Here is a 10,940-nt window from a genome sequence, read left to right as displayed (position 1 = left end):
CGGCTTGTAGCCAATATCACTTATCCTGGCTTTTGTATTCCCTGTCAGTCACAAAGAGGGAACACACACATGCTGGAAGAAGGTAATTGTTGCGGATTAAAGCTTCATGTGAAATGAAAGAGCCATCAAAATTCTTTATAGTTGCTTGGCATGAGTTCTGATAATGCAGAGTTCTCTTTTCTTATTATTTTAAAATGCAGCCGTCTACCACAGACTAAACAAAAGTCCCCCAAGACAATAGGAGCAGCCTGTGAGCAGAGTGTGTGGAACTGCTGTGCACAGCTGGAGCTGGCAGGTGAAACACAGGGACACTAGTGCTTGTTCAAATAGGAGCATTTAGATTTCTTTTCCTTTTTTCCCCCCTGTTTAACTTCATGTCATATTTTAGCTGCAGATAAGATTTTGTTGTTCTGCCATATTTTAGATCTATCCACCAGTCTTTATTTTACATAGAGAGAAACATCTTTTTCTCTTATAGGGAGAATAAAAAAGGCCCAATTCCCCGGTGCTGGGCTCACTGCTGCATGGCTGCTCATCATGGAAACTTCAAAAATAATAGGTATGAAACTTATTTCTTGTGAAACTCACAAGCAACAACAATTTTTGAAACAATATATATAACAGGGTTTAAGACACATATAAAAGACACATTGATAATTTTCTTCAGGGTTGTGCTTGAATAAGTTATGCACCAAGGAGGAATACAGGATATCTTCTTGCATTCATATTCTCTCTCCTGCCAGTCATCAGGCATTGTGCAGCTTCATTGATTGTTACATTTGAGTTTTGCACAGGTGTTGACCCTTCTGTGCTCCCTGTTTCAGGTCCTGTTGTTCTGAAGTCATTAAATGCTCGTAGTGCCCAACAAAAAATGCAAGCCAGTGAGGCTTCCACCTGCCCAGTCCTCAAGGAAATGTCAGCAGTCACTGATGGGAAGATGCCTCCTAATTCAGAGGTGATTATTTTTGCTTATTATTATTTTAGTGCCTTTGTTGGCATATTCTGATCAGCATGATCCCAAAAAAAACCTAATTCAGGCTGACAGATGCTGTCACACATTGTGTGGATGGAGCTCACTGAGATTTTGTAGTTTTAAGTTACCTAATACTGAAAAACAACTGCTAATACACTGTCAGCAACTGCTTTAAGTGATAAAAAGCCAAAATGTTATGCTCAAGTATGTAAATGCAAGATACTCTCTCAATAAAGCATTGAAATAAAATACCAATGAGAAAAATATCTTAGAGAGAATTTTTAAAGGAAATAAGGAAAATGTCAACTAGACTCAATTTTTCTGCTTGAATTTCTGCCAAAAATCATTCAAACTTTTGTCATTTCCCTTTTCTTCTGCCCACTTTTTGATTCAGACAGCTGTGGAATTTCCTGTTTTGCTTTTGTTTTGCTACTGCAAATAAAGCAGCCAACAGCCGAGGTCATGGTAGAAAACCAAACTTGCAGTAAAATTTGAACAAAAACATGCCTTCCCCACATTTGCTGTTTCTGTTCTCTGACCAATTTCCTTTTGTAGTGATTTAGTTTTTCCAGAGTCTGCGCGTTCACTCATCTTCATGTTTCTTCTTGTCTACTGTGAGCCCTGTTTCCCTTTGCAGTGCCTGTTCCAGTGGGGATGTGTATTTTTAATTATCTGCTGTCCTTATTTGAAGAGATTTGTCCCTGCACTTTATAAATGTACTTCTGGTTGTTCCTTGGTGAGTACAATTTTATTGAAGTTGTGATTTGCTTTCTCCAAACATTTGCAGCTATCACTGATAGAGCTATAACAGAAATTCCTGGGTAAGAACACTTGAAACTAGTCCAGAGTTGCTTTAATTTTTGAATCATGCCTGTGCACAGATCAATTTCAGATTCTAAATAAGAACTTTTTTCCGTAGCTATTGAGATTCATTTTTCCTGACACTTTTCCATTGCTATTACCCTCATCAGTGGGCTATAACAACACAGGATGATGATAATAATAATAACAACAATGTTTTTATTCATCCTTAAAGTATAGTTCTTTCTGTTTTCAAGAGGTTATTCAGAAGATAAGCAGAGCATCTGGAGAAAATATATTTGTGAGCAATAGTTTAAATATGGATGGTTGTCTACCACTGTTAAAGCAACAGTCGGGAGGAGGAAGCCTTGAAATGTTTTTGGTTCATTACTGGCTTTAGGCTCCTCTATAATTCAGCACCTCAGAGCTGATCCAGATCCTCAGGATCCCTTCCCATGGCCTTGGAATGTTTTATCCTCAGGCCTCAGCTGAGAGAGAGTCTGGAGAAAGTGCCACCCACAGTGTTCTCCCTTCCTGAGCAAGGGCAGATCTGACAGCGTGTTTGGGGTCACTTTGGAGATACCCATTGCACAAACTTCCTTTCTCTGGGGCTGCTTGACCAGCAATATCATTTATCCCAGTTTCAGGGGAGCTGTTAAGCCTTTTGTGGGAATCAGACCTCCCCCTTTTGCGTAGGACTGGCATTTTGTAAGAAGAATTGTAAAAAGCTGGATAAAAAACACATCAAAAAAGCTGCTTCTCCAGGTTCTGGTTGTAACTGCTTGGAAGTAACAGCAAGGTGTTGAACTGGCTTCTTGGGCTTTATCAATTACTTGTAAACAACCTTAAGAACTTGGTGCTGAGGAATCAAAGTATTTTTCTTTTAGTGCTATTTTTAAACACAAAGAAGGCCCCTCTGCCTAGGTAGCAAAAGCATTTCAAGCTTCTACTGGATGTGTTAGAAGAAGAAAATATCCCTTAAGCCACTGATTGCTGCCTGTATATTAATGCTTAGCAGGCTATTTCAATAACATGCAAGTTAAATTCATGTTCTGTATTTGTTGTTGATGAATTTGCAGTGATAATTGTGAGTTTTTGTGAAACTGGACTTACAAGTTCTTGGGGTCACTTCTGTCCTTCGAGTGTCTTAATAGAGTAGAATTGCAGATTATACAAACTTTTCCAGTTGCCAACAAAATGATGATTCAAGTTCACAGCACAAGTAGCTCATGAAGCAGAGCAGGAACTTCAGGAGAATGGTCTTGATACCTGCAGGTTACAGAGAATCTCTTCTTAAATAAAAAGGTGCAAAACCTCTTTGAACTCCTGTGCCTGTAAATAAATCTCCCCACCTCAGTGGGGATGTCTGGGACAGTGAGGACTGGGCAGGTCTGGAGTGCTTGGGGACAAGATGTGATTCCCCATATCTCAGTGGGGGTCAGCGAAGTCAAATAAGGGAATGGGAGACGGGGAGAAATGTCTGATACTCCAGGCATGCTGCCTGCCAACATCCAGCAGAGCTGCTCTGAAAAAGGAATTTAGTAATTTGCCTTGCTGGATATGAGACCCAGTATTTTTCAGCACTGGAAATTGGAGTGGCTTATGCCTTAATCAGGATGTTTTGGGTAGAAAGGGTTCCCCCTGTACCCACTGAAGATGTGCAATGGGAGTTTTGCTGTCTGTAATGACTATAATGAAGCTAAGACTTGCTTGCACATCTTCTAATCCCACATTTCTGGGCTGATTCATGTCTCCATTTATTCCTGTTTGACCTTCTGGAGCCTGGAGGAGGCAGATTTGGCTTTTTGCCATATTTGTCAGCATTAGTAAAAACAGCATCTCTAAAACTTCTTGAATTCTGGGTGATTCAACAGAATATTTTAAGCACAAGGAATTTGGAACACACTGATGTGCCTAAATCATTCTGTCATTTAAAAAATGTGTAGTTTGAGAGCATTTTGGTGTAGAGTGTTCAGCTTGAAAGATGCCACTAAGATCATCTTAGTGCTTGGTACAGTTTGAGGGGAAAAAAAGACTGGGAAGACAGATTGCTTTCCTGAAAATTGTGGGAAAAAATGCATAATTAGGCTGTAGTTAATAATTGATTGTAAATAGGCATTGTCTTAGTTCTAAAACCTGCCTTTAAAGTTTTGGCTTGAAGCATTGTTGTACCTGATAGTAAAATAAATGGAGCCGAGCTTGACTTAGATTTGGTGCTACAATAGATGAGATGCCTGTTCCTAAAATGTTGAAGCAAGAAGGTGTCTGAGGTCTTTGAAAATAAAACTGTAGGGAGAAGTTAGAAGGAAAAGCTGTGTGAGCAACTTACAGTCACTGTCAATGCTTGGGAAAACTATCTTTTTGTTTCTAGTAGTCTTTAGTAGCATTTCTACTGCATTCTGAAGTACTGTTTTGTAGTTTGAAGATGACAACTTCGTTGTTTTATGGTAAAAATCTTTCACACTTCAGTGACAAATAATTTTCCCTTGCCCAGCTTTCGTTTTTCAACCTGGAGCCTCTTTGCAGCTCATTGCTGCCTGTGAGCCTTTTGTAACCAATTGCAAAGCACCTTCAAAGCACACTCATATCTTGTCAGCACTGGAGCTCTTTGTAGGGCACCCTAGGACAGAAGATGAACATGCAGGAGTGCATAAGGTCATTTTATCAGTGTGTTGCCTTCTGAAGGGGTAGGTGACCCTCTGAGGGGTGGGCTGAGGTATGAGTGCTTCACAGTGAGATCAAATTTCACTTTATAGCTCCATATGGATATGTGGATGTTTAACTGTCCCTCCCCTGCCTTGTGTATCCTGTCCAAAGCTTGTGTCGGCTTCTGCAGGGAACAAACCTGTTCCCCACTGCTTCTGCCTTTGAACAGAAACACCCAATGGATGTGAAGAAGTAACTGCGGAGCAGGGAAATTTTTAGACTGACTTTGGCTGGGTTTGAAATAAGTTCAACAGGATCAACAAAGTACCACATTAATGTGTTGGATTCAATAACACAGAACAATTGCAGTGCTAGAAAATTAAAAGCTGCTCTCCAATTAACTCTCATGTGTTTGCATCAGGCAAGAGAGAAAATAAATCCAAATTAAACAGTAGCATGTTTTCATCCAGAAAATTATTCAATGATATTTTTGACTAGAAGCACCATGAGCTGACTTTTTGGATCCTCACACAAAGTACAGGGCTATGTCTGTATGTAGGGCTATGTCCGGGCCCAACTCCAAATTTCAGTAAATTACATGTTAAATTGAGGGGTGTTTTTTCTGAATTTCTTTCCACATATTGAACTTCTGCTGCCTTTGAATTCTGTATTTTTAACTGGGAATTCTGTGCCAGTAATGAATGGATGAAAGTGGGAATTTTGAGGACAGCATGCAACTAAGGAGGCACAGACACCTTCTGTCCTTCTTCAGAAAGCTCAGTCTTGTCTGGTACAGTCTGGCCTTTTGAAACATTTTTCTAGTACTTGTAGGCTGAAAGGGATTTTGGTTACCATATCTGGAAAACACTGGGATGAAAATTACCCTGGAAAGTCCTTCTAAGCCCTTTGCAAGCGAAGTTTTCCTTTGTCATATCATCAGAAAATGCTGTGTAAGAGAAGATTTGCACCTGCTGTATTTCCCATAACTATCCTGAACTCAGCACTGGATTTTGTGTTCCTATTTTTAAAAGCCATCTTGCTAAATAGGTACAGAGAATGTTCCCTTTGGAAGGGGAAGGGAGCAGCAGTGCAGCACTGGGGGAGCACCGTGAACTTGGCATGCCTTGTATCAGCTGAGAGAATGAAAGGAGGGAGATAAGAGAAGCTGAATAAATCAGCACGGGTTTTGTGCGCAGGATACTGACTTGCAACTCTGGCAATGTCAGGGAGGAAAAACTCTTCAAGTCTTTCATGTAGCGTGAATCACCTGAGGGAGAGCTGGAATCGCCTCTGAAGGAATTTATCTTACCTGCTGCCTAAGATGGAATAGATAAACCTAAGGAAAATACCCTTGGCTTGCAAGCATTGGAATAAGTGTCTGCAGAAATAGATGGCAAAGCAGGGATACTGTAACCAGACTTGTGCCTGCTGCCTGCCAGGCTTGGAGTCCGTTTATAGAAGCTGGCAGCCTTGCCTGGAAAAAGAGCCAAGGAGTTGTTACAGCTTTCGAGAAAGCAGGGAAAACAAAGAGAAGGAAAAGCCCCACAGAGCTCCTGTTTGGACAAACTGTGTATGATTAGGCTGAGTATGTTTGGGGAAAGAAGTGGGGAAGAGTTACGGCTTAGTGGTTCCTTCCCCCTCCCCAGTCTTTTTTTAATATGTGTTCAGCAGCAATTCACTGCAGGGCTTGTCTGTGCTTAAACTTGCCTGCTTTAATTAAGCTGACCATTTAAATTGATGTTCATACCTGAGTGTGTGCAAGCACTTAGTACTTATTGTACAAGTTTTGTGTGCCTCTGTAGACTACAGAGCAGATTTAACCGGACTGATGAGTATTCCCAAATGTATTTGGAGAGTCTAAATTACCAGCAACGAGTTTTTCCCATTCTTTCACTTAGTGTGTGTGTAAATGTTCTGTTTTGGGAAGTGTGTTGTGCTGACAGTTCATTTGGGATTATTCATGACTGTAGAGATTCATTCTGAAACTCTGTAAGAAGTAGGAAGTCTTTTTGTGTCTTGATCTTTGAGTCTTTTCTTGATTTATGTTGACTTCTGGGAACTGGGCAAAGATACTGGACTGGAATTCCAGGGAAAAGGAATTACTTGCTTACATTTGTTTGACATTTTGTAGTCTGTGTGCATATAAAGGATCTAGAATCTGTCACTGATTTGTCCTCCAGCATGAGACTGGCAAAACTGCAGCTTGCTGCTTGGCAAAATGCTGATCATGATCTCAGAGCACACACGCGGCCCCGCCGCCCCCCATTAATATATATATCGAAAAATGGAAGTGGTCGCTACGTTAAATGAAATGGCTTTTAAGGGAGAAAAGCAATAATGAATCTAAATAAATGATACAGAACTCCTCTAAAAGGATCATAAAAATATAAGAGGGTAGAGGAGTAGGCTATTTCAGTGGTGTGATTTAAGAGTGTGAATCCATATGAGATGAAATATTTAGAGGGAGCTGGAAACTCGTAGTTGAAATGACTATTATCAGGTGAGAGCAAACGTGGAGAACGTGAAAAAGTTCTCATCACTTGTATTTGTAATAACACGGGGGAGTTTTATGCCTGTTTGTACTGACACACGTTTGTGTGCCCAGTGTTAACTAACAAAAGCATGTCATATTTTATACTTCAGCTGCAGGATGAGAGAGGCACAGCAGGATGTGCTGCCCCCACCAACAGAGTAGGGGAAAGGGAGCAGTGGTAGAAAATTCCTTCATCTGAGTGCATGGGTGGTATGAGTGGACTCATTCCAGTGTGCAGATGAGGAACATCGTCCTCCCCTCTAATAATTTGACTGGAGGTTATTATTTTGTTTCTTGTATGTTTAATGAGCATTTCAGGAGGGAAATTGAGAGGAAAGCAGCTGCAAGAACAATTTTGTTTTTCAAAATGATCTAACCTAAGTTGCACTCTGGGTTAGTCTGCCACCACCACCAAAAATTACCATTTTTCTTCTGAGTAAAGAAAATCCCCAGTCGAGCTGTGTCCCATCGGAGGCATCTCATCCGGTGGAAAAGGCTTTGGAAAGGAGCTCCATGTTTTACTTCCACACAAGGTAACTCCGTACATGCAGGACTGGGAGCAGACCTCAGCCTAGATCGTGGAATGCACAAAGCAGCTGTTTAGCCTATAAATAAACCAAGAGCCTCTTCTGGTGTGAGGCTTTTTTCACAGATATGCCATGGAAATGAGCTGCCACTTTAACTGTTGGTGTTTAGAGTTAAAGTATGTGGTAGTAGCAGGATCCACATTCTGATGTGTGAAAGTCACACTGGCATCAGGTTTCAGCCTTATCGTGTTGGTATCATGAAACCACTTGTGCTGCAAGAGTTAAATCTGTCAGCCTTTCTCTTCCTAATCCCCCGAGTGCCACAGGTTTATATCTTAGGTAGAAAGCAAAACTCCCCTGCACTTAGTCAAAAACATCTCCATGCACCAATGGTTATTTTGTTTCAATCTCTTTGTAAATGCCTACATATACTTAATAATTTAACAGAGAATTTTACAGGAGGGTGGGCTGGAATATCTATTTGATCTCCTGGTTGGCTTTCTTTTCTTTTTTTTTTTTTTTCCTTTGGTTTGTGGTTTGGTTTTGGTTTGTTTTGTGTGGCTTTTTCCTTCTCGTTTTTCACGTGAATCTAGGGAGAAGCAGCAGTAGGACCTGCACTGATCTTGTCAGCTGGCTCAGTGCCTGGGGACAGCCTCTCAGTGACCAGGTACTTCTGGTGGCTCCGCTCAGCCCTTGGCACTCACTATCCCCAGGTAACTCAGGTTCTTGCACCTATTTAATGCCTGTAAATCAATCACTTAGTTACCCCCGAAACGAAAGGCTTCCACTTTGCATTACACTCACTCCGATCACCTGTTCCCAGGCAGACAGCAGCCCACACCTGCTGTATCCGTGCAGCTGCAAAACCCGCAGTTTTCCTCATCGCGGAATAAAGCAGGAGCTCTGAATGGAACCAGCATTTCCACAGCTGCAGCCTAGCTCTGCAGCAGGCTCGCTGGAGCTGAGCAAGCCGGGGCAAGAGGAGAGGCAGCCAAAGCACTGATAGCGTTAGATCCCGATGGGAAACAGCAGCAGCCCGGCGCTCCCTGTTCCTGCAGGGAGGAGCAGCTCCAGCGCCGGGATTGCAGCGACTGCTGTCGGACAGGGATGGGCAGCAGCCAGCCCTTGGCAGCAGCGTTCGGCCGTGCTCCTGCTGCCTTCCAGGGGCTGGCTTGCGGCCACGGCTGCAGTTTGTCAGCGCATCTCCTGATTGCTTGGCTCGGGGGAAGGGGAGAAGTTTGAACCCTGAGCGTTTCTGTCCCTTCTCCTGAGTGGCAGCTGGACACCAAGGACAGCACAGCTCCTTTTAAAGGAGCCTCTTACCCAGTTTTGGATGCAAGTCACAACTCTTCCTCAGAGGAGCTCTGTACCCCTTCAGACTCTCCCCCTCTCTTCACTCTGAGGTGTGAATGCCCCATCTCTCAACAGGATAGCCAATTCCAAAAATAAAAGGGAAAAAATGTTTCAGTTCTATTTAATAGGTCTTGGCATTCTTGTATTGCCTTTGTGGCTTCTAGGATTTTGTGTTCACTTGGAGGAAAGTTTGAGGGGTTGGAAGTAGATGATCTTTGAGGTCCCTTCCACCCCAAACCATTTTATGATTATATTTCTGTGATTTCTCTATCCAAAACTGTAATCCAATTCTTCCTTCTCTACCTTAAGAAAACCAACCAAAAAAATCCACAGTTGATGTTTTTCTCAATTAAAAACTGCCAAACAACAACCAAACAAAAATAAAAACAACCCCACAAACTACACTAAAATAAATAACCATAGTGGCTGTTCACACAGGCAGTTCAAGCCAGGTATTAGTTCTAAATTTTATGATAATAGCTCAAAGAAGTTTCTTTAAGCTTTTCTTCTCAGTTTAGCCACTCAGATCTCAGAATGCAGCTTACATGCTGGCAGCCCTGCCTTCAGGGGTGGTTTTTATTTGTTAAGAGAATATTCAGTCTCTATTATTTCTCTGACAAAAGAACCCCCTTTCTCTGATACAACCTCTTGTGTCAGAGATGTTAACGACAGTACTTTTCTGATTACAGTTGTTCTGCGTTGGTTAAAAGGGTCTTTCAAAGTAATCTGATCTCTTCCCAGTAAGGAGAGGTCGAAATGGGCCCAATTCCTGCCGGCACATTTTGCTGTGGGAAGGGGGATTTCTTAGTTCTCTGCAGCTGGGTCCAGCCAGGCCCCTCTCTGGGACAGGTCTGCTGAGCAGCCCCTCTGCTGGGGCTGGCAGCTGTGGCCTTTCTTGTTCGCCAGGGAGAGGATACTGAATGTTCTCCCTGCTGCTCCCTGCACAGAGTGTGCCCAGGGAAACAGCCAGTGCCCAGGCTGGGGGCTCAGGGGAGAAAGGATGCTCTGTTGATAAGGTAATAAGCATCTGCAGCCTCGAGGGAAACTTGCCAAAACCTTTCTCTAGTAACTGCGGGGATTATCTAAAAATCAATAATAAAGGCGGTAACCAGGGGAAGGGAAAATACATCTTCAAGGGAAGCCAAATTCTGTGAATGCTCCCTGAGAGCAATCATGGCAGGATTTAGGGTAATTGTAAGGCAAATCAGATTAAGGAAAACTGTTTTAAAAGAGACCCTTAGCTGGCAATAAGGACCATATGTTCTTCCTTATTTCTGCAGAAATATCCATTTTTTTTAACATATTGACCCATGTGAGTAGCTGCCACAGTCTTGATTTTTAGCATCTACAAATATACTTGTAGTGAAAATAATAAATTGCTCTAAATGAATATGTTACATCAGTCTTTGTGGCTTTAGCCTTGGTTCACCTCTGCTAGTCTATGAAGTGTGTCATTTTAATCTGCAACGTGCAGGAACACTGGGATAAATTTTCCTGAAGTCAGTGGAAGTCTCTCCTTTTATGCCAGGAGGGATTTTGGCTCATTTGTGGCTCCGTGTTCTTCCTCCCAGATGGGCTGGAGTGATGATGTCATCTCCTCTCATGGCACTTTAAAACACCGATTTGGTTTGTCTGTGCTTTAACAGTTTGTCCTTCCAGAAAAGCAGTAATTGCTCGGAACACTGAAATCTTACTTTGTCTGCAGTGCTGTTGGAATCAGGAATATCAGCTATCGAAGGGAATGCTTTAATTCTGTCATTTAACACTGCCTTAGTAGTTGAATCAGGGTAGGACTTCAGAAACACTGACTTTTGTTTCATTTCTAGGGGCATGATTTGTACTCAGCTTAATTCATTGTAGTGTCCAGGAGCATCAGCCTCCAGGCTCCCATGTGTCTAGATTCAAAACATGAAAAACGTAAGAAATACATCTACCTCCTAATAACTGGTGACCTGTAAGGCATTTCTGTAGCCTTTTTAAAGGTCTCCTTCCACAGAATAAGTGGGAGTTTATAGAAAGTTACACTTGGTGTTTTGGGAGGCTTCTACATCCTGTTAAAAAAACCAGTCAATTTACCTCAGAAGGGGCAAGGAATTGTGGTTTATTT

General features: G+C 42.1%; 1 protein-coding gene across 9 annotated transcripts in view; it reads left to right on the top strand.

The window, feature by feature from the left end:
• The first annotated feature begins 474 nt into the window (after positions 1–474).
• The window catches only part of LOC121674711, a 30,837-nt gene continuing 20,371 nt past the window's right edge, over positions 475–10,940 (top strand). For 5 of the 9 annotated variants that reach the window (XR_006019797.1, XR_006019796.1, XR_006019795.1 and 2 more), the window contains exons 1-5: positions 475–559; positions 825–955; positions 1,611–1,709; positions 7,396–7,486; positions 8,074–8,193. Coding sequence is in view for 3 of the 9 variants with exons in the window: in XM_042049241.1 (XP_041905175.1) it covers positions 538–559; positions 825–955; positions 1,611–1,709; positions 7,396–7,486; positions 8,074–8,387 (657 nt within the window). In the remaining 6 variants the exon portion in view is untranslated. Of the gene's footprint in view, positions 560–824; positions 956–1,610; positions 1,710–7,395; positions 7,487–8,073; positions 10,022–10,940 lie in introns of those variants that run through there. The other 4 variants (XM_042049241.1, XM_042049242.1, XR_006019798.1 and 1 more) reach the window with 4 other exon arrangements.

The sequence above is a fragment of the Corvus kubaryi genome, unplaced genomic scaffold, assembly GCF_017639235.1.
Source record: "Corvus kubaryi isolate FWS band 111438036 unplaced genomic scaffold, C.kubaryi_AGA036_p1.0 70, whole genome shotgun sequence".
Taxonomy (NCBI): domain Eukaryota; kingdom Metazoa; phylum Chordata; class Aves; order Passeriformes; family Corvidae; genus Corvus; species Corvus kubaryi.
The sequence above is the reverse complement of the archived record's forward strand: the minus strand, read 5'-3'. Positions and strand labels throughout refer to the sequence as shown.